The sequence below is a fragment of the Falco cherrug genome, chromosome 4 (assembly GCF_023634085.1).
Source record: "Falco cherrug isolate bFalChe1 chromosome 4, bFalChe1.pri, whole genome shotgun sequence".
NCBI classification, from domain to species: Eukaryota; Metazoa; Chordata; class Aves; order Falconiformes; family Falconidae; genus Falco; species Falco cherrug.
Window position 1 is genome coordinate 26,958,283 of NC_073700.1, and position 24,115 is coordinate 26,982,397.

At 49.3% G+C, this 24,115-nt stretch overlaps 1 protein-coding gene across 3 annotated transcripts in view; it reads right to left on the reverse strand.

Annotated features, from left to right (window-relative positions):
* The window catches only part of LMF1 (lipase maturation factor 1), a 206,440-nt gene that overhangs the window by 19,360 nt on the left and 162,965 nt on the right, over positions 1-24,115 (reverse strand). For all 3 annotated transcript variants that reach the window (XM_055710086.1, XM_027812420.2, XM_055710087.1), the window contains 3 exons: positions 9,584-9,761; positions 6,342-6,495; positions 2,597-2,780 (listed from right to left, as the gene is read on the reverse strand). In XM_055710086.1, the coding sequence (XP_055566061.1) occupies positions 2,597-2,780; positions 6,342-6,495; positions 9,584-9,761 (516 nt within the window). The remainder of the gene's footprint in view (positions 1-2,596; positions 2,781-6,341; positions 6,496-9,583; positions 9,762-24,115) is intronic.

The following is a 24,115-nucleotide window of genomic DNA, read 5'->3' on the forward strand; positions in this document are numbered from 1 at the left end:
ACTAATAAATTGCAGTCCAGAGGTGGGGCAGCACTGCGGCTCCTCCCGTTCCCGTGCCAGGACTGTGCCGACGGCTCCCCCGCCACGCCGGCCCGTGCCAGCTGTGCCAAGGGCCCGGCTCTCCCATGCTCCAGCTCTTCAAAGCGAATCCTGCAGCTACAGCCAAGGTGGAAAATTTCGCAGGAAACCCTGAGCGGAGGAAGGCGTCATATGTCAAGTGGTGATGAGGTGCAAAGAGGAACCTGTCACGAGCAGCACAAAGGGATGGTAAATATCTTTCCCCCAAGTCCCTGGCTTTTCTGCAGCCTGTCAGAGCTGGATATGTCAGCTCCTTACCTGACCACTGCCAACGAACTGCAAAACCAGCCCCGCGGCTGCCTGCTTGGGAAGCAATGGGGCAGACAGTGAGCGGCGGCGTAGAAAAAATCCAGAAATTTTAAAAACAAATTAAATCTAATCCAGAGGCTGAAGTCACTTGGTTTTATGGACTCCGTAAACTACTGTACAGGGTTTGCAAAACTTGCCTGGCTTCACAAATTTCTTCTGGGGTTTCAATTTCTGGTTTCCCATCCTTTCTGCAGCTCTGCGCAACTAAAGTCTAAGCAACACCTGAAGGATGGTGACTCCTCCTGGCTGTGGCAGCCCGGGGTGACGGCGGGACAGCCAGCTTTCCCAGGGATGACAGCTGGCACCAAATATACAGCTCAGAGTTTTCAAACAAACATTCGGCCACTCCAAATGGCATTTAATTCCGTGCTTAAGCAGGTTTTTACATGCCTGAACATCCAGCTCTGAAAATGCCTGCGCTGCGCCTGGGCTAACGGCCTTCCTGTTCTCAGCAAGTCATCCCCACTGTTCGGCAGGGGTTTTTTTTCCTCCTTTGTGCACCTTCTGTTAATACCTCTCCTAAGCCAGATCCAAAATTGCTTCACGTGGACCTGTGCACGCTGGCAGGCGTGGGGAAGGTCCCAGCGGCCGGAGGGAACCAGGCAGCGCAGCAGCGGGCATGGGATGCTCATACCGGGGCAGCCGACCCGTTTCCAGCCAGTGCTGCTGCAGCGGGGAGGTGACGGACACGCTCCAGGGCTGATGCACACCCCGGCACCCAGCCACCCAAGCCGGGGGCTTGCACCCTCCTCCTGCCAGCACCCCGAGACCCACAGCACTAATTGCTGCTAATCAGCTGGCGTGGACAGACGCCTTGGCAGGCATGCGCTCCCGCAGCCCCCTGGCTGAACAGAAACACCTGGGGGAACCTTGCAGTGAATTAAATGCTAATAATAAAGATGCAAAGAGGCCGTGTTACTTCCTCTTCCTCCTCCTCCCCAGGCTGCCGGGTACATCCCAGTCACTCAGCACCCAGCCCGGCTCTGCGCAGGGGTGGTGCTGGGGTGTAACAGCATCTCTCAGCACCAGCACAGCCCGTGCTCACCCGTGATGCATAAGCACTTACGCACTCCCCTCCTCTGCTTTTAAACCTGCGATCACTTTGTATTTTAAAGCCTTCGGGATGTTCCTGCCCTGGAAACAAACAGCCTTTCTCTCATCTCAGAAACAACCTTTGCTTGGGTGAACTGGATTTCTCCTCTGCTGCCAGAGCCCTCCCAGAATACAGTCAGGTTTAAACCAACAACTCCCATTCAATCTTCTGCACCTCCGTGTAACGCTGGGCACCATTGCTGGCTTGAGATTTAACCTTTACTGTTGTCTTGCTGAGGGATAAGCGTACCTAATGCAGATTAAATGAAATTCCAGCACACAAAAACTAGCAGGGTAAATATAAAACCATAGCCAAAGAGCAATGGTTATGTCATCGCTGAGGAATCCAAAAGGCGCCTAAATGAAAATACCACAAAGAAAGCAAACAGAGAAGTTTGGGGCTTGGGGAGAGAAGCGAGGGAAGAGGATACGCCGGGAGAGGATACAGGAACAAAGAGAAAAGCCTGTGATAATCTGAGATGGGTTTGCCTCATGCCACTGCTGTAAGCCCCGGTTTTGTAAAACCCAGTCCAAGTTCTCATGCTCATGTGAATAAGGTTTTACAGAATAGGTTAAAAGATATACAAGAATTAATTTCACAGGTTTCTCCCCTCTTCTCTTTTTAATTTATGGCTGTCACCTGTTTGCTGACACCATGTGGGGAAAACATTTTGAGGGACCCTACATCCACACGTAGGCAGGCGGGCAGTGGAAGCAACTGCCGGTGTCCCCAACAGGGACACAGGTTCAAGCTGGCTGGCAGAGCGGGCAGCCAGGGATGCTGCCAGCCCCGGTGAGTCCCAGGTACCCTGCAAGGCAGCTTCTGCCCCACCATGCTACCGCTTTGTGAGGCAAGGGCAGTCCAGGGACTTTCCCAATGTCTTTAACTCTTGCTATTGCTGAGAAACAATTAAAAAGCCCCACATAAAACTTCCAAGTTTCATTACATTAGGAGCAGACGTCCTTTAGGAACACAAGGTTTTTTTTAAAAAAAAAACCATAATGAACTTAGGGGCTTCAAACATTCCCTCACCCACCCCAACACATAGTAAATTCATTTAAATTGTTTTTCCTGGTCAAGGGACACTCAGGTCTCAGAACAGCGAAAGGCACACACCTGGAAGGCAGCGAACCACATGAGCCAGTCCAAGCGGTAGTGGTAGGGGGTAATAAAGCACGGCCGCCTCTTCAAGTCCCCAGGTTTGCATTTGAAGTCATACTCCTCCCAGACGGCAGCGGGGTCATTGGGATCCAGGCTGGATGTCCCCTGAAGGATGACTTCTGTTCTCTCCTTGGTAATGCTGTGGGATGCAACATGATGGTGTTTGCTGCAGGTCATGTAAAATGCTCATTCCTGAGAGTCAACAGTGTGGCAACGCGAGTCAGTGGCCTCGTGGTGTACGTGGATCCCGACAGGTCAAGCTATAGGGAACCTGTCGGTTCAGCAGACTTTTGTCTCTCTAGCAGCAAACTACATGGAAAACTTCAACCTCCATGCCCTCCCATGCTCCTCTCTATCTCGCTGCAGTTGTGCCAGTCCAAGGAGGGATTATGGCCCCAAAAGATGATTCCCACTGAAATCAATGGGTCTGTCTTTCTAGATCAAAGCCTGACACTTGTCCAAGACACTGGGAGAACACAGCCAGTGTCTCCCAAGTCCCACCTGGGATGAGCATCTTCAGCCTCCACCCACCTCTCTCTCTGTCCCATGTTTCTGAAGCAAACCTTTGTTTCTATTACTCTGACGACTCCCATGATACAGGAGCTCTTCGACTACAAGCTCCTGATGATAAGAGGAAGCAGAGATGAAGGATGTTCACAAAACATTGCTCCATCTCCACGTTTTTAGCATGCACCATGTGCAAAAATACACACTGGTAACTGGTATGTGTGGCTGCCCTAGCAGCACAGCCACCAACGGCATCTGCAGGGGAAATTTCCCAGGTGATCGTGCACAGAAATCCTGCCTCGGCATTGCAAAGGTCTGGCCCTGAGACCTCCAGGCTGCAGGATCAGCAGAGCAGCTTCCAGCTGGGACCACTCCAGCATCCCCTATGCGAGCCTGGCTCTCCCTGCAGCGTGGCCACGGGGCACTGAGCTCCGGCTCAAACCTTGGCTGTGGCAAAGGGCAGGACAGGCCCCAGGGAGCCCAGGCCATCTGGCTACTGCTGCCTCGGCCCTGGGGAGGTGGCTGGCCCCAGATGGAGCACCCCCCAGGAGCTGACTCTGGGGACACCATTAACAGCTGCCTCTACATGCCCAAACATTTCACCATTCTGGCTGGAAGACAGGTCTCACGGAGCTATTACTCAGCAAGAGGAGGAGGAGGAGGAAGAGGTCATGTGTGAGCCAATGCAAACCAAGCCAAGAAAAGCAGAAAAAGAAAACAAAAAAGCCCCCCATACCCAACTGATGTATAGAAACTTGGTTAAAAAGCCCCCCAGCCTCAAGGCAGGTCATGTGTATCCCCTTTGCTGCCTGGCCAGACTCTCTCTGCACAGCAAGGTGGTAGAGCAGGGGGATGGCAAACTCTCCAGGCCACGGCGAGCCCACGTGAAAACACCATCATCAAGTTCTCAATGACCTGCCAGTGATGCTCGCCTGCACCAGAGAGCTGTTTTCCATAACGAACACGTAACTGCGTAATTCTGCCTATCAAAGTTGTCCAGCTCCCAACACCCTTTTAATTTTTTACTACTTCAGTCCCTTCTCCTTCAACCCAAGAAACCGAAAGTTTGGAAACACATGGTCTCCACCTTCTCCCCCAATGGCTTCCAGTGATAGATGCTTACAACCCAAGGAATGCTGTATGTCTCCGCTTATAATTGTTACCTACATTTAATAGATTTCTGGATTCTCCAGCCAAGTTCCATATTATACGCTAGGCTGAGTTATGAGCCGTGGCCAGCTGCCCAATGGTTAGAAACACGCTGTAAATCAGGGACACCAAATTACTAATAAAAGTATGTTCCTACTGTGTGATTCAAAATATGTCAAGTTTCACATAATCGTATATTCATTATAAGCTGCAATCCTCTTTTTATTGGTTTACATAGGCTGGAATTACAAACATATTACAGCAGCATTTCATCACATGCTCTTTAGGTTCTGGTAACTCTTGAAACAGAAACCATGGGCTGAAGAAGAAAAAGAACAACAACCCAAAGAAAACAATCTCCCGTAGCTTCACCATTCCAACCTTCAAAGAGGTTCAGGGGTTATTCGTCCTCCTCTCAGAAAAAAGGAGAAATTCAGCATTTTCCCAACTAGCGTTGATATTTTTAATCATGTTTTTTTCTAACTTTTTTTTTTCCACAGAAATTTTTGCTATTTGAAAAACTGGGGGAAACATGTTCTCCCAGTGTCTTCTGCATCTCCAGTGCTCACAGTAAGACCTGCTCCTCCCCTTCACCATCCGCTCAGCCAGCCCTCTCAGCAGCCAACCTGCTCCGCCTTTTCTAAAACCTGTTTAATTACTGTTGGCTTCTCCTGTGGGACCTCCTCCAGAGCCCACTGCCCCAAGAGCTGCCCACCCCACCCCTCGGCTCAGACCTCTGGGGGACACCCCAAATCCACCACAGCAAGGTGGTGGCAAAGCCAGATGTCCCTGCAAAGAAGACTAGCCCTGTTGCTGCCCCTGGGGCAAGCTGTTCAGATGAAGCCCTGTTTTCCAGCATTTTCTCAGTTGGAAGAGCCTGGGAGGGCCAAGCACAGAAGAATGGTTATGGTGACCCCAACCGTGGCTCACCTAAGCCTGGTGACCCCAACCATGGCTCACCCAAGCCTGGTGACCCCAACCATGGCTCACCCAAGCCTGGTGACCCCAACCACGGCTCACCTAAGCCTGGTGACCCCAACCATGGCTCACCTAAGCCTGGTGACCCCAACCATGGCTCACTTAAGCCTGGTGACCCCAACAGTGGCTCACCCAAGCCTGGTGACCCCAACCATGGCTTATTTAATCCTGGTGACCCCAACTGTGGCTCACCCAAGCCTGGTGACCCCAACCACGGCTCACCTAAGCCTGGTGACCCCAACCATGGCTCACCCAAGCCTGGTGACCCCAACCGTGGCTCACCCAAGCCTGGTGACTCCAACTGTGGCTCACTTAATCCTGGTGACCCCAGCCGTGGCTTACCTAAGCCTGGTGACCTGTCCCCAGAAAATCTAGACTCAGATGTTTAAAAACCAGCCCGGTTACGACCGCAGCTGGAGATGCCTCCCTCGTCCAGCCTCACCCTGCAGCCGTGCGCAGGATTTCTTGAACTGAAGGCAGCAGCCAGACTGCTGCTGGACCTGTCCTCTCAATTTGTCTTGTTCTTTTTTGAGGTCATTTATACTTTCGTCTCCACAGTTTCCTGTAGCAATGAATTCCCCAAATCACTCGTTGGAAAAAGCACTTCCTTTTGTTGGCCTAAAATCTGCTACCCAATAGCTTATGTGAATATTTACATGAGGGAGAGCAAACGCGCGCAGGGGAAGAGAAGTTCACCATAAATAAAGCGGGCTGGTGATGGTGAAGAGTATCCACTGGATGAACTCTCTTACGGATATTTTCATCCTGCTATTACATTTGCTACATCAATATAGTGAGCTAACTAAAGTAGCTCCAAGAAAATAAATTGTGATTCAGTGGGAAAGAAACCTGCTCCTTTTCTCCTTCTTTCTCATAAACAGATATTCCATAAATCATAATTCGGTGGGAAAGAAACCTGCTCCTTTTCCCAGTTTCTCTCATAAACAGATATTCCAAGCCCAGTGGCTACTGGATGGGTTTGTTTAGGTTTAGGGCACACGAACCGGCTACCACTACACTGGAGAGATGAGCAGAGCTATAGGATGCGCCGTTAAACCACACGTACCTCCCGAACGCGCCGTAGGTGTTCACTATCCTCAGAGGGCTGAACGAGGTGTTCATGACTTGTCTGGAGCTGAGCAGGTTTAGGACAACCGGGATGCTGAGATAAGCAATCAGGAGGCCGAAGGAGATGTTCACCACTTTGCGGACATAGCAGCCTGTTCGGGACACAAAAGCAGAGCCGAAGGTGATTTTAGTGCCGGCGATGGGCTCTGCCCCCCCTGCTCCCCTGCCCGACCCCCCTGTGGTGGCCAGGACCCTGCCCGGGTGCTCACAGCTGCTCTGGGGCTGGGGCTGACCCCCCCCGCCCCCGCAATCCACCCGACCTTGCCAAGGGCCATGCTATCGCTCCAGAGATCTGCCTTTCTCCAAATAGTCTGAGAAAGGGCTAAAAAGAAAAATGTCAAAAATGTAAGATTAATCATTGCTTTAATACTGGGGGAAAAGCACAGCTGGCACTTGCACCTTGCTCAGAGTTGCCCTCCTGGTTTGTAAGCCGTGCGTGGGGCACCTCCAGCTCCAGTGCCCCCGCTCCTGCCCGGGCTGCCTCCTCCCCGCTGCCCAGGCTCTCTCCTCCCAGACTTTTCTCTGCATTTTCCTCCCTCTCGCTCACTAGCTCCACTCAAAGCTCATCTTCCCTGGCAAAATCTCTGCTGCTTATCGTTTATGTATGAGACATGCGTTGCTCTTCCAGCGCTTTGGTGCTCGGTGCAGGAGCAGCACTAGGCTGTGCTGGATTTCACTCTAAGGAGACACCTACTGCAATCGGACAAATAAGCAGACGTGACCTCTGAGGGCTTCCTACCCTTTATGGCCGTTTTAAATTTATTTAACATTAACAGCCAAAGGATCAGATTCAAAGAAATCACATGTAGCTTTCCCCTTATCTCTGCAGGAGAGGGATGTTTATTTGAACCTCTCTCAGAAGCTATTAATAATTGTTTAGTCTGAGAACATTTCTGAAGAATCATTTGATTTGGGAAGGAGCTCGCTGAGATGCCCCCCCTCACCCCCTGTGCTGCTGCAAGAGCAGTACGAGTCTGTTGGGCATTTTTTTTGTCTTTTAGGTGGGCTGAACTTCCCAGCCTGTAACTAAAGAGCAGGTATCGACACAAAGCCCTCCACCGTACGGGCAGCAGCTCCTCACATCATTGTTTGTGGCTGTGCATGGACTGCTCATCCCTCCGCAGGTGGCGATCATCATCATGCCCTTGGGGTCACAGCTCAGTCAGAGAGAAAAAGGGTTTAATATAAGGAAAAAAAAATCTACATGGCAAGGATGGAGCAAAACTTGGGGAAGGAGCACGGGACGTGAGCCAACGGGAGCTGGATTGAGCAGGCAGGAGCTGAGCACTAGCGATGGGAATTCAAGGTCTCAGTAGGAATTACACACGCACACGCTTCAAGGATGTGGCCAGAGCCTTGTAAAATCAGGTCACGAGCGGGGCACAGCTGGGCACCCTCCTGTCTTCTGCTCTGGTGACCCAGGGCTGAGGGCTCCTCCAAGCCTCTTGCCACACAGCCCATCAGCACCAGCTCAACTGCCTCTGCTCTGTTAGCAGAAAAAATATGCAGAAATCCAAATTCACCCAGAATATTACAGACACCCTCCCCTTTACTTATGGATTACCTCTTTTTAAAAGTCCACGTCTATGCCCCAGAGCAGTGGTACATATGGATGGTTCTCCTTGCTTGGGCACCCTGGCTCAGTAAGGTTTTCTGGAGAACATCACAAATTCCTCAAAAAAAGGATCTACCTCCCCCTCACGGTGACTCACCGAGTGCCATAGCACAGAGGCACCCTTTGGCCTCTCCTCCAGAAAGGAAAGTGTAACTTGAGTGTTGTTTGGGACTGGAGGCCAAAATACAGTTGGTAGGAAAGCTCTAGGCTCTCACAACCTCTAAAGCAAAGCTACCAGAGAGGAAAAGCTGTAAAATATTTCTTCCAGCAAAATATGTAAGATAGGAGACACAAAGTTTAATGAAACTGCACCAGCCTTGCTGGAACTAACGCTTCAGGTTAATAAGCTGTGTCTCTGGGCGGATGAGAAAGGACTAGAGACAGATGCTGAATCTTGTTGACATTTTTCATTTGTCTGACAGATGTTTAGCATTTAAAAAATGAGCATCTTGTGATCATTGTTGATATTATAGGCAATTTGTTGCTTATATGCGGTTGATAAAAATGCTACAAACACAAATCCGTATCTGTCATGCAGCCCCGTGAAAAATATGCCAGTATGGCTTGTGCAGGCGATGTGGGACAGGGCTGCCTGAAAACTCCCTTCAGAAGGCAACACCAAACCCACTGGTCCCTTCTGCTCAGTAACAAACCCCTTTGTATTTGCTTTTCCATGTTCACGGGATGAAGATGCGTTCACCTCCACCCTGCTCTGGGGAGCTCGCTGCTACCGTGACCGCGCACTAGCTGCAGTGGCCACCCCAGCTGCTCCGCTCGCCTCCTCCAAGCGGGACGCTGAACGGGCAACAGCCCCTTTCCCAGCAGTCGGGTCTCCTTCCCAGTTAGCCAAAGAGTCGTTGGACCCACAATGGATCAACAATCCATTTGGTTCTTTCTGGAAGAGCGACCTCGTGTCCAGTCACTTGCCCAGGGAAGCAGGGTGCTCGTGCAGCCCTAGCACCCATGGGTGCAAGGGGCAGGAGGGGAGATGGGTCACAGGACTCCCGTGCCACGGGGGAAGGAGGAGAGCAAACACGAGAGCTGCTTCTGCACCCAACTCCTAACACAAACCCCTCACCTCAAACCACACGGGATGTTGCGCTCTTGACATTAAATAGACAAAATCAAAACCCAAAGGTAATAAGAAAATGGCGAGATCAATCGGGCAACTCCACATTGCTCATTTTGGGGTGGAGCCTGATGCTCACTGAGGTGAGAGCCGGGAGGACTGGCTCTCGGGAGCAGAGGTGCCAGAGCTGCAGCTGCCTGGACTCGCTGCAGATACCAGCCCTGCACAGAGGACATGCCCTCTAGCAGCAATGCAGGGGCAACCCCCTCGGGGCAATCCCTCCAGGGCAATCCCCCCATCCTGGGGCACCCCCCCCGGGGCAATGCCCCTGCAGAGCCTTATGCACGAGGTCCCAGCACCCTCCAACCCCCAGAGGAGACCACGCAGGGGCAGAGCCATCTCCCTGCCCAGCCAGGTTTGCTCCAGAAGGAGATGACAGCTTCTGCCACAAGCACCCCGAACATGCCCACCTCCCCCTGCTCTGGGAGTAACTCACCGCGGGGCAGCTGCCCCCCGGACGGCTCTCGGTGCTGCAGCCGCCCCGCTCGCTCTCCCAGCCCTCCTGGCCTGGAGCTGAAGAGGAACGCCAGGCTGGCGTCGTCGAAGCAGGCGATGCTGGGCACGATGGTCAGCCAGTTGAGGAAACTCAGGTTCCCGCTTACGATCAGAAGCACCTAAATGGAAAGAAAGTAGCAGAGGGTGTCGCATCCACTGAAACGACAACAGAAAAGTGTGGTGAAGGAAACGCCGGGTAAATTCTAGCACCTAGCACATCCTTTGCTGATTTTCCATGATAGCAACAGCGATGGCAAACCTTTTCCCGCCTTGACCAGGCTGCAGCCCGAAGGCACCCCCCCGGCTTGCAACGCGAGCTCTGCCCTGCCTTTCAGCAGGAGGAAGCCCAGCCAGGGTATAGTGTGACTTGATTTCCATAGTGCTCCCGGGGACAGCGCAGAGGTTTGATCCCAGGGGAACCATCCGCTTCCTGCTTATGCCAATGTATCTGTGACAGCAACGTTCCTGAAACCCTTCAGAAGGAAATATTGGAACTTCTAATTAAAGAGCAGCATTAAATATAGAAGTGTGGATTTTTTTAAGAGGCTTTTTTTTTTTTTTTAATTTTAGCTTTTATTGGCCGTTTAGGAGAATGTCTTGCATGTGTAAGGCAGAGAAAGTGGAAAAATCTGTGTGCCTTTGGAGGAGTCTCCATAAATATCTGTACACATTGGGAAAGGCTTTTTGTAGGCACATGTTATTTTATGTCTTACCCTTACAATGACCTGAAAAATATGAGGAACCTTCTTGCCATTCTCCAGCAAGTCCAAATGAGCATTAGGTGGGTTGTCTGTGGGCACTGCCCGTTTAACCTTGGCCACGAATCACGTCTTCACAGGACATGGCTTCATTCTGCAGCTGGAAGGTGTCACTTCCATGGTCACACGTCAGCCACGGGGAAGGAGCAGGTAAATCCCCGCGCCAGGTACGTGCCAGTGCCCCGCCACAGCCTCTCGTTAGAGCATCACGTAAACCCCAACACACAGAGCATCTTCTGCTTCCTCACAAGCATTGGTTTTAACTTCTGTTTTTCTAGCCTAAATTTATTCAAACCCAGTCTATACTTACTCACTTTTTCTAAGTCATTATTTAACCTGTTCATACACCTCCCTGTTTTATTTGTATTTAAAGCACGCCAAACCACTCTGGTTTCCTCTCCCAGAGGAATTCCCTGCCTGCTCATCCCCGCAGCCATGCCCTCAGCCCGAGCAAGGTTCTAATCAATCTTTCCGGGCGCTGACAAGGACCGTACGAGGGATATCAGATGGGTTTCACCAGGACCTTGTACTGCGATGCTAACGCTTCTCATGCTCGACCAGACCTACCTCTCCCGCTGTGTTTTAACACCACATTGATCTTTTCCACTGGGGTGTCACGTTAGTGCTTGACAACCCGTGTGCACGTCTCCCTACACATAAACCGTTTCCAAATGCACAGTTCCCAGCATCACGCAGACATCTCTGCTCCTAACCCGTGGCACACCATCCCGCATGTCGCACGGCCCGACTTCATCCCATCTGCCCGTTAACCTCTGGAAGGCAGGAGCCCGGGCAGCACTGACACCACCAAGGATGCTGAGAACTGATGGACTCAAAAATCTGTCGCTTTCCTTTCATACAGAATGTGGTTTTTAATCAAAAGCACCTGAAGCCTTAATTGCTCCACATTTCGTCTGAGAAGGGATCGCTGCCCGCTCAACCTTGCTGACACCAAGACTTGCACCAGCTGCAGATCGGACGCTGTGAGCTTGCTCCCGTGCCAAAGGGACACGTCAAACGAAGCCAACGCCAAGGCAGTGGCTGTGAAGACACTTCTGGGTTTCCCTGGGGCTTCCCAGCCACCGCAGCGGTGACAAAGGAACGTGCTAGGAGCGACCCAGCATGTCGGCACAGAACAGTCTGTGGGAATCCACGCACACAAGGACAAGAAGACAAAAGCAGCTGATGCCTGTTCAGGACCATTTGAGTTTTGAGGCCACTTTGGATTCTTGTCCCATTAGTCACATTACTTAGGGTTTAGCCCTAATTAACTAGCTGTGCCTCAGACACATTAAAACAAAAGAGGTGGAAAAAAGGGAAGAAAAGAAAGTAATCTCATCATCTTATCCATCAAAAATGAAGGTTATAAAGCTGACTTCATGTATTACATGTTGAAAAACAATGCCCTGATGTAAGAAGGTTTTTTATTTTTCAGCCTTCAGACGAGCTAATGAGAACTTCCCTACCTTCCAGCTGGGCTGAAAGCTGTAACCTTGATTGGCACCACTATTATTTCATTTAAAGAACACTTCTCCATTCACACAGCTGAACTTTATCCTCCCGTGAACTGTTTACTCACAATTTTAGCACATGTGGTCAAGGAAGACTTTCAAGACAGTGCAAGACAAACGCACGAACCCTCAACACACCCAGCATCCCACTGCAGGCAGAGGAGCTGTCGTGTGGACCACACTCCTGCCAAACCAACTGCAGCCCTGCCACAGGTCTCCTCCTCCAAGGGAACAAGTGACAAGGGTTTTGGAAGCTCTGAGTGGAGACAGAAGCTGAAGGACTGACCACAGACCCGCGAGGCACAGCTGAAGCTCCCCACTGCTCCTCCAGCCCGTGCTGCACTGAGGACGGCGGGTCTCTGGAGGAAACCTGGCTGCCTCGAAAAGCCAACTCAAGCCAAACCCAAGAAGATTCTTGAGCTAGAGACCATCACAAACTTCCCACTCCCGTAGCAAAGCACACCTTTGGGCCTGCCTTCTCCAACATACACAAAACCCCCACAATGAACACCAAACAGCTACATCCCAAGCAAAGAGGAGCTCGTACGGAACCTTGCAGGCTCGCCTCTGGCCAGGGCAATGAAGGCTGATGGGTGCTGGCAGGTCGCAACTCCACCGTGTAACCGATCACGTAGCTACCATCAAGGGGGTTGGTATCTCCTCTGGGGTAGCAAGTGACAGGACAAGAGGAAACAGCCTCAAGTTGCACTAGGGAGGTTTAGATGGGATATCAGGAAAAAATTCTTCACTGAAAGGGTGGTGAAGCACTGGAACACCTGCCCCGGGAGGTGGTGGAGTCACCATCCCTGGGGGTGTTCAAACACCATGTAGATGCGGTGTTTAGGGACAGGGTTAGTGGTGGGCTGGGCAGCACTGGGTCATCAGTTGGCCCTGATGATCTTAAAGGTCCTTTCCAACCTGAATGATTCTTTGATCCTATGGTAAAACTTCCTACAGCAAAAGGCAGATCATCCAACAGTAGGTCTTTGCTGAAATCCTGGGATGCCTGGGAATGCTGCAATATATTTTTTATTTTATTCCTTTTATATTATTCCTTCACACTGCTCTTGGCCTTTAGAGAGGTGTCTCTTGACCTCATTCAGAGGTCTCCAACCTCTGCTGGGGCTTGTTCAAGAGCAAGGCCTCCATGGCATTGTCCACCATATGGGCAGGAACAAGGAAATGAGCCCACCACCCCACTTCACAAGCAGCACACTTGATCTGTTTTCAAGGGCTTTGGGGCATTACCTGGAGGTTTGTCATTAGGATTTGGTTACACTCACGTAACACGAGGAGGCTCCAACTGCAACGCGGACCCATTTAGCTTGGACTTGCCAAAACAGATGGTAAGAGGACAGTTCCTGTCCTGAAAAAATACTAAATCTAAACATACCGGACAAAGTTACATCAAAATTAGTATGTATTCCAGCTGTGTTACAGGCAGAGAGCAGAAGAATTTTGGCACCTAACTCTTATTTCAGCAACGCTCTCTGGGGACATCAACTTAAGAGAAAGTCACTCAGGATCACATAAGGAGTCTCGCAGCAGAACCCGAAAGAGGATGCACATCTCCCAGTTACACATCCAGCATCTTAATTACAAGTCCCCCCAAATACTTCTGTGCCCAAATGCTGGTCCCTGGAGTTCCCCTGTGGGTCATCCCCGAGTGCCCACATCCAGTGTGCCCTCTCCCTCCCTGAACCAGGCTCACTGTGGTGCTCGCTCTCCCACTCAAAAATACGCGGTCATCTCCCAAAATACTATTCCACAATGCAAACACCAGTAACAAATGCACAATTTTGGTCTGAGGACTTCCAGCCAGTGTTCTGTTAAAAAGATGTATGTTTTCTCACCAAAAAAAATGACAACAAATAAATATTAAAAACATACCATTTCATATATATGATATGATTGGCACCATTTCTTTGAATATGGTGATTTGCAAGTTACGATTTTGAAAACCCCAGCAGGACTCTTCAGTAACGGAGCCACATAATCTTAGCAAAATGAGAGATCTGACCAATTACAGTATGTAACAAAAATCCCAACTATTATTCAGTTAAAAAAATAATTACTTATTTAACCAGAGTTGAATAATTATCCAGAATTATGAGGGGAAAAAAGTATTTAAATCTGAATTACACACACATGTTAGGTCCTCGAACATAACATACTCGAAGGTTGGCGCTCCCCCTTTGACCCAAATGTGATTTAGTTCGGTGCATATTAATCAGCCTGTATTCATTAACACGCTTCTCACTTAGCTACTTTGTTAGGGAACTCTGATCCTTTTCTGAAGTGATTTGCCTCGTGCAATTGCAGTAACATTAAGAAAATAGTTCTGCACTTTGCCACTTCTGCCGAGGCTCGTTTTACAGCTTTGTGCGGAGCGACTGGGTGGTCCAGGGGAGGTTTTTTTGAGCAGTGATTCACCTCTTTATTGCTTGGAAGTCAGAAGCAAGATATCTTATTTCCACCAGCCCTTAAAAATCAGGGGATTCAAAAATAATACAAGTTTGGCGTTTCCTGGTCTGTGGGTGGAATCACGAACCTGACACGTTTTTAACTTCAGTTATTCCAGCTGAGCCTTGACGCTCACACCCGCCGCGCTCAGCCCCAGGTGAGTACAGCACCCTGCCCAGGGGGCTGAGCACCCCGAGTCCCTCAGCCTCACGAAAATAAACCTCAAGGGACCCCCTGTTTCCAAGTCAATAACAGGCAAACAGATAATTTTCCAGAGCTGCCGGTGGGTGGCTGTGCTGGCAATGGGTCTGGCGAGGTTCTGCCCAAGGTGTCACCCGCTCGACGTGCCGGGCCAGCAGCCGATGCCTTCTGCAGCGCTGATCCTGCTGGTGCAGATCCCCGCGGCCAGCGGATCCTTTGCCAGCAAACTAGTACTTGCCCTGGCAGGCAACGCACATCTACCTGAATCCTGCCTTTCCTGCGTGAAACCTCCGAAGCGTCTGTGTCCTGCTCTCCCTCCCCTGGTGATGCGGAGCCACGCTGGCTCCTGGCGGGAGGTTTAATGGAGCACGAGTCTCTCTGGGCAGCAAGGGCAGCAAGGGCAGTGAGGGCAGCGAGGGCAGTGATCTCTGCTCACCATCTGCTCGCCTCCTGCCCCAGCACCTGCCGGGGGGCACGGCTGACGTGGGTGCCGGGGATCTGGGGTAACCACCCAGCTTCCCAAGGGCTAACTTCACCTGGTAGCAGCGCAGGTGTAGGGGCTGGACCTCCTCTGCCCCCCGTTGGGGAAAAGGGCACCAAACCCCTCTGGGAGCTGGTGCTGAGCACGGGCAGCATCACTGCTCCTGCCCCATCATCTGAAGAAGAGTTTGTTGCCAGCACCTCCCAGTCACACCAGCCTTTGCACCATGCCAGGCTTGGCCCTTCTGGACCCCTACCATGACCGCAACCCCCCCGTACCCCCCCCTCCACCCTCCACCCCCAACCTCTGCTGCGCTGGATGGGCTGTGCCCTCCTCACCTTGCTCTGTGTTTGTGTGTAGCGAGCATCTTTCTCTTGCTGGACAATATTTAAATGCACAATTATAACAAACACATGGTATCAACCCCTGTGGTGATTTTTAAAAATTTTTTATTAAAGCACAGTATTAATCATGGTAATTGGGTAGGAACTTTAAGGTTATAAAACTACAGCATGTCTAATGAGCGAGGTCCTTATAGGAGGAACTGAGGTTTTTAATCTAATAATGTCAGTTTTATGGATTATGACTGGAGTTTTATGAAGTGTGATATGAAATACTGTGGATTCATGGCTCTCACTGGATTAATTTGGAAAAGTAGTTTTCCTGGTTCTAGGCCCAAAAACAATTATGCCTTACATTTCTGTCCCCTGCACTGTTACCAAACCCCTCCGTCAGAACACGGGCACCTACACCCATAATGTTTTTACAGGTTAGGCTTCTTTGTTTGGCTGGGTTTTATTTTTTTCAACCGCAGATTGTTATAAACATACAGTAGGTAGGAGAAGCTCATATTCTGTGTAGCAGACCGTATATTTGTCCAGAAGGAACAACAACGGGCTGTAAACTCTTAAACACAGTCGCGGGCTGGCTGGAGCCCACAGGCTCCGTCCGAGCACGGGGCCAGGGTCACCGCGCAGCACTGGAGCTCTCCGATTCTCAGCCTTCGGCCCAGAAGAGCCAAAATCAGGGTTCCCAGAAAGATTATAATTTGTTCAAAGAGAAAAACACAGGAGCAGAGGGTTGGAGGAGACCTCAAGAAGCCGTCCAGCCCTTCCTGCTGCCCCAAGGTACAGCTGTCTCTACTTGCACCAGAGTGTGTTACTCTAAACCCTTCCTAGAAGCCTTGTGGAGTGATGGAGCCAGGTCCCTGGCCTTCCTGGGCTACCTGCCCCACTGCTCCACTAGCTTTAGATTATTCCTAACATCTAGCCTGACTCCTCCTTGACAATATTTAATCCCATGACCCCTTCTCGCTGACTGGCATCGGACTGCTCCACCTTCCATAGCTTTTCAGAAAGATGAAAACTGCCCTTTGCCCGCTGCTTCCCCCCTCCCAGAAATGTTCTCGTTTGGATTAAATGATCCCAGCGGGTCCAAGCCTGCCTTGAGAATCCGGTCCCTACATCTCTGCTTATTCTCACCATCCTCTGCATTTTCTCCAGCTGGGACATATCTTTCCTGAAGGGAATGTCCAAAACTGAGCCACAGCTTTCAGCTCTACCCTTACCAGTGGCGGAGAGCAGGAAGGATTTATATACTTGCAGCATAAAGAATTTCCATATTCCAGGAGGACGTTTGCCCTTTCTCCAGCAGTGCAGCCCACCTGACTCGATCGCATTGCCAAGATTATTCTGAATACTCATCACATGCGCCAACACCCTCTACCTGAGCACGGTCTACTAATATTAGACATCATTAATGAAGCCCCAGAACATCCCCAGATAGACCCTGGGGAAGTCCCCCTGATAAATCCTTCCCTCTGACAGTGAGCCATTGATAACTGCTGAATAGACTTTCCAACCCGTTTTGTCCGCCAGACAGTATTTCCTTCTTCTTACAGACCCCATTTTCTTGGGTTGTTTATGAGATTTTATGTGAAACAGTTTCAAAAGCCTCAGTAAAAGCATATATTGTTTATCCTCTATTCATGCGCCTCGTTTTGTCAGTGAAGGAAAGAAGACTGCTTTTACATAGCCTGCTCTTGGCAAAACCACGACGGCTGTAGTTATCCCCCTTGTTTTTTCAGGGGTATGTAGAAATGGCCTGTTTCATCATTTTTCCCCAGTATTTTTCCAGTAATGGCTCTGCAATGTCCTGGCTCTTCCCTTTTTTTCTCTTTAGAGGACAGGTACCTTATTAGCTCTTCTCCGTTCTTTCATTACTTCACCTATGTCCTATGTGTTCACACAGATAATCACTGATGTTGACAGGTTTTCAACAACCAGCTCTCTAACAGCCCGAGGATTGAATTCTTTGGGCTCAGACGACTTGAAAAGATCTAACTTAGCAAAGTACTTTCCAGCTCTCCCCTGCCTGTGGCTGAGGTCATCCCGCTTTGTTACTGGTATTAATTATACCGACAGCCACGTGAGATGTGACTTTTTAGTGATGACTATTACCAAAAAAGCACTGATTTCAAGATAAAACACAGACCGAATTTATCAATTCGAAAAAATAAGATGTAGAAAAAACAAAAGTAAACGCCTTCATTACACATAAAATAAACAAGCGCTTACTCACTCTGTGCTAGTGAAAGCTGGAGAGAAAAAAGCCCTCTCATCTGTGCGCTGCCAAAACTGCAGTGCCTGGGTCCCGCGTGCATCTTCTCATCGCAGATGCCAGAGTCACACACGGTCAGCTCAGCTGACTGGGACAGCAAAGACCCCCTCCTCTGATGGACCTGCTGCTGGATCTCCAGAACTTCAGAATGCTCCTCAATGGACTTTGCGTGTCACCAAGAAAGAGGAGATCAGTCTCTGAAGCTGGATTTTATGGGCCCTTAAGAAGGAGCAGAGGTAAAGAGGAGTCCACATCAGCACCCAAGGTGGTGTGTGCCGTGCTCTCTGGAGTTACCAGGAAAGCGGTGGCCTTCGGAGCATCTGGTCTCCATCCCTTTCTATCCCACATGTGACAACAGCACTACTCCACAGCCATACGGGGCTAATGGCAAGGGTCCCAGCTGAGAGGAATGCCTGCATGAGGCTTATCTGCCATGGCTGAGCGAAGGCACTACAGGCTCTCAGCTCCCCGTGGCAACCAGAGCAAAGTGGGAGTTTGGAAATGACCCAGCCAAGCCATGCCTTTGAGCAGAGGGTGACAAATCCTGGTGGTTCAGGTGACATCAAGGGAAAGGGAGATTTGCCATCACCCACCTTGGCCTGTTTGCCCAGTGCCCCAGCACCACTCCTTGCTCCCCAGCCAGCCTGCTCTCTGGCTTTCCTCCAGGCACCCAGCAGCCTGGCTGGGTGAAAGGCAGACGGTGGCACATTGGTGCTGCCAAATTGAAAGCACAAGTGCTACTGGCTGCACTGGGCATGCTCCACTGCCCACAGTCTCTGTCCCATCTGTGCCTGGGATGGGTCTTTCAAAGGAAAAGCATCCTCTGAACAGGCGTGCATCGCTTTCGTTTTGGTTAGGCTGTATGCTCTTTTGAAACACGCAGCCCTGCCACCAAAGGATCTCCTACGCTTAGGACAAACTGAAACTCCCAACGTCAAAAATTGGTCCTTCCTGTAAGAGATAGGAAGGACAAGCCTCAAAAGCCAAATTTAATTTTAATGTGCCTCCAGTTACTTGCGTACCACGAAAATATAGCCTCCCACAAAGAAAAACAGGCTATCGTTCCCCCATCTGGTTTCAGTTTGAAAAATACTTATATATGTAGTTTTCCCCAAAAGTTATTGTAGGCATGGGCAAAAAATTCCCATATAAATGACAACAGCGAGAACATTTAATTTTCCCCTATTATTAACTTAATCTCTTGTTTACTTCTTGATTTGATATTTGCATGAGGATCTACTCTCTGCTTTCCAGAGCTTTTTAGTGCAGAAAAATACAGAGGAAAACAGGTACCTCTGTCCACTTGCTCTGTTTTAGACAGCAGATAAAATGGTTTTGTGAATCCCACGGAAGTTCAGAAAGCTCCTGGAAGTACCAGGAGAAAAACGAGCGAAGTCAGTTGTGCTAATAAGATGAGAAAGAAGAACGTGGTTTGACTTCGGTTTAACTTTTGGACGTGCAGTCAATTAGGTGACCTCAACTTAGTCATTAGAACAGGCGTCCCACGAAGGGAAGCGAAGTGCCTTTCCCCTTCCCCTACGTGCCATGGGAACACCTGATCTCAGGGCACCTAGACACTCCTAAGAGACCTCAGCCCTGAGTTTCCAAAAGGGGTGGAAGCACCTACCCAGCTTAATGGGAATATCGCGGAGTCAGGAAAGAGCCCAAATTTGGTATCCAAAACATGATTTCATAGGCAAAGGCTAAGTATTTCCTTCCCACAAGATGACAGGACAGAACCCACATATTATTACCACATTTAATACAGAAATAAGGAAATAATAAACCTTGAGATGTCCATTGCACAGCTGCACACATGCGCTATGCACCTCTAGTGAGACTGAAGATAGGCAAATGATTCATTTACAGCCAGAGGAATTAGGGAGAAATCAAAGCATTTTATAATTCGCACCCTATATACCAACTCTTGTTTTCCTGACATGTTAAAAAAGACTCATATTTATCCCTAAAAAGCAGAAGTTAGTGTTTATAATGTTTATAAATACTTGTATAGATGTATAGATGTATAGATACTTGTATAGATGGAGACTCCCCTGAACTTACAAGTGTGTAATGGAAATATTGAAAAATAAAATAACTGTTGAGGAATAAAGTAACTATGGATGCAGAAATGCAATCGTGTAGCAATCTTCGCTAAAACTTGTCCTTGAACTGGGTCAGACTTTGACATATTACAAATTGCACCGTAAGGCTTTTGCAATCCCCCGTCTAAGTACCTGGTCTAAAGTTACAAACAGAACTGTGCTAAAGCAATAGGAAACCAAACCTTTTCCATTCGTGTTATATACCCCACATTTGTTCTTGATCTAAATGTGAAGCAGTATAAATGTCTCACTCCCTACTCATTTTTAATTTGTAGCTCTATGAACCACCTACTGTAGTTCCCACAGATTATGGGATTTGAGTGCAGAGCATTTCTATGGATAAGCACAATTTCCAGATTTTTGATGGAAAAAAAAATTAAAGAGAAGCAAGAGAGTGAATGTAGAGTGATTATGGGTTTTTATATATATATATATGCACATACACGTATATACATACATATATATATATATATATATATCTATCTCATGCTTCAGCAGTCCACTTGACCTTCAGCGATGAGTGGCCAGAAGGATGGACAGACGGACAGCAGCTCAGGGGAAACACCTGGGACTGGGGCTGGGATGCTGGGATAAGAAACAAGTCCAGTGCTAAAAGAGAAAAACTTAGTTTTTCTTATCTAACATATAGCCCCAAAAGGCTGTAGTAAGTATTCTTGTTCTAGGAAACTTTATACGTGTAACTCGATTAGCAAAGTATCGTGTGTGAATTTAGGCTCGGCTGCTCACTCTGGGTCGGAAACACGACTGGGCTGCCCCTGCCCTGCTCCTGCAGAGCGCAGGCACCTCTGAATCACTGACTTTGACACATTTATCCTGCTCTGCAGCTTTGTTATGTAAAACACCTCTCAGTGTTGCTTGATCCACTGACTCCTTTGCTACAGGCTGCAGTGTTCCACGTTAATACATTACAGGCTAAATAACTGCCCAAGGACTGTTTATGGAAGTGTTGGACCAATGTAAAATGGAAGAATAATTTTACAGAAGGAAGGAATTTTTTGCTACTCTGCTCTAAATTATCCACGTTTGCATCCCTGATGGTAAAGTTACTTCCTAAAGGGGGCAGCTGTCATGAAGACATTTAATGGCAAAAACCTTTCAACACCTTATTTATTTTTTTTACTAAAGGCTGAAGAGTACTTCCATGGGCCAGCAAACCTCAGCAAGGTTTCAGCAGCGTTCTACATGAGAGGACAAACTTCAGATAAATTTCTTCCTGATTTTACTCCAGTTTGTTCCAAAAAGTTGATTTTAGTGCAGGCCTCCTGGATGCGGATGCTGTTTAAGGGTGGGAAGGCAGCATCTTTCCCGAGGTAGGAGCGAGTCTTATAAGTTTGGGACAGGGAGTTTCTCCATGGAGAACATGCCAGCACACAAAAAGAAGGTGGCAAACAAGAGCGGGAGTCCCTCAGCTCTTGAGCTTGTACAGGGATGACTCAAACCCAATTTGAGCCGCTAACCCAAACCGGCCCCGCAGGCAGGTAATGCTCACCAGGCACCCACCCAAACCCTAACCATTAGTGGAAAGCTCGGCAGGTCACACCGGAACGACCGTCACTGTCAGGAGAAGGTGGAGCAGGAAGAGGCAGAGCTACCAGAGTGAACTACCCTGTTGGTTTGTACCAGCATGAGATCAGGATCTGGCCCCATTTCAGTCCCGAGAAAACCCTGTTAGCATGTAATTACGGGGCCTTGTGTGGACTTTGAGACAGGATGTGAAACCAAGTTCCTGATTACTCATGGTCATAAAAGAGACCATGGAATTTTCTACAAAGCTGGGAGAAGCAGATCTCAACCCAAACTCCAAGTCAGGTTGTTGGGACCAGGGCACCGCAGCCCTTCCCGGCATCCCGCGGGACCCAGGTGCCCTGTCACCCTTCCCTCCGGCACACCGCCGAGGAGCGATGATGTCCCACCGCCGGCACCCAGCTCCAAACGTGCTGTTTGCAAAATGCTTTAGGATCCATCCACCGGACAGGAGCGCTGTGGAAAACCGGAGCATTGTTCCCCCCAAGCATGCCTGGGTTTCTTCACTCGGCACGAGAGCAGCACTCGTTCCGATTAGCTCATTTCATCAATAAAGTCAAACAGCACATTAAAAAAATTTCTACATCTATTAACGGTCCAAGCGTTTCACTAACCAGCTCCATCCTGCTCATTAAAAATACTTTTACAGCAAATGTAAAGTTGGAGTCCAGCAGAAGTGCTCTGCTTCAGTGGTATCTCCAGACGGGTTATGTTGGAAAGAGCCCCACACCACATGCTCCGGAGGGATGGCGGGCTCTGCCCTCTTTCTGCCCCTTCCAAAGGGAGAGCCAGTTGGAAAGGATTTTTTTCCAATCAGAAACTGTGGGCTGATCAAAATATTAAATGGGCCAGACCCAGCTCTGAGCACCTTCCCCAGGAACCCTGTTCCCATCCAGGATGCTTGAAGACAAGCATTCTGGTTTGTGGGACATCATCATCCCGAGCTTGCAGAGGTGACTTGCAAGTGCAATTGTCATTCTGTGCCTGATACTTTTTTCTTGTAGGAACAGCAGCAGGGTCAGGCTACGGACCCTTCGAGCACCCCTCCCGCCCCCAGCCCCAAACCGCAGACTGCCCCAGCTCCCAGCCCCAGTGGCCACGGGCAGACGTGTGTGATGGAGCTCGCACGTCAATGTGGAGCAGCTACCAGCCAGGTCTGTCACCAGTGGAGACACTCAGACACCAGATAAGGCAGATCAATGGCAAATAAGCTGAAAGCAGTCATCTGACTAAAAAAATGAGATTCCTTTTTTTTTTTCTTGTTAGCACAGCATTAAGGTCATCTCAGAGTGCAACAGCCGTGGTGTTTAATGACGAGCTCTTGCCTGTTTTGGTTAACAACCAGCAGCTGGTTTGTAATATCAAAACCAACTTTCTTACTGAAAAGTGATTGAAGAATGCACCCGTGAAAGTTTCACAGCTTCCTTTGAAACGGGTTTCAAATTGGAGCTGGGCACCTAGTAAATAGCATTACAGCTTTACGAAAATAATCCTAAATATAACCGTGTCTTTTGGACGGCACTAGCTGGACTGGGCAATAATTGCCTAGTCAAGTTGTTCTGGGAGCATTTTGCTGCAGGTTTTTATTTTTCCTCTCTGCTGAGGTCTGCCACATACTCGGATATTAAGACATCATAAGAAAAATTCCAACATGGCAATTAATCATTAACTGTCATAGTTTTCCATAAGGTGCAAATTTAAGGTTATAAAACTGTCAAAACCCGAAAACAGTTACACGGGCTGCTGGTGCTGTTGGCTGGATGCACTTCTGGGAGCGGATGCTGACAAATACCTGCGGTGCTGCGGGCTGCAGCTCCTCGGGAGCAGCCAGGATGCTGAGCACCCGTGGCACAGCCTGTGCCCGTGGGAAGCTGTGTGGCCACCAAGAGGTGGTCATGGTGCAGTCCTGCGTGGCTCACGCAGCTGGACCTCTGGCTGGTGGGTCATCCTCGTGATACCACCTGGGGTGATGGTTATCTGTAATGCAAGGTTTGGTAGCAGCCTGCCAGACACCTTGTCCTCAGCCTGCGAGTCACCCTGAAGATGACTTTGGTGAGCCATAGAGCATGGCTTATCTCCTAGTGGGTAGGAAAAAAGGAGAGGAATGTTGGATGGATGCATTGAGATAGCGCCAGGATGTGGGAAGACCTCAACAGAGGAAATACTGCCTGGATGTTGATGGATTATACATCCCCTTGAATGAGAGTGCCTTAGGTCTGTATTCCTAAGGAATATGGGTCTAAGGACAGTCACTCCCGCATGGCGGTGTTTTTAATTCAGCCATCAGCAATAAAAACAAGTAGAAGGTCACCTACTCAAGTGGCAAAATTACAGCCCTATCACTTCACACAGCAGCAGGGATGAAGAACATCCCACTCGGCATCCCCAACGCCTTGGTCCTTCCCACAGGGTACCGGGGCGTCAGGCATGGAGGGTTCCGAGGACCAAGCCCAGCATACAGCTCCACAGGGTCCTTCCCACCAGCTTCGACAGGACCAGACATCCCAGGGACAAACCAGATGTGCAACGCAGGAGCAGGTCACACCACAAACGCCGTTGCATTTGCCATTTCTGCTTCAGAGCAAGCATTACCCAATATTAACGTACAGGCAAAGAAGTGTTCAGCAAAAGCATTTGTCACCCTAGTAGCAATAAGCCTTGTTTGAGGGCTATCCTGTTTTAATTGCCATCTGGAATAGGCTGGCAATAGGATAAATCAGTAATTCAGCAATTACACAGCAAAGCACAGAACTCCACTGTAAGAAATGCAGGATGATTATTGAATTATCA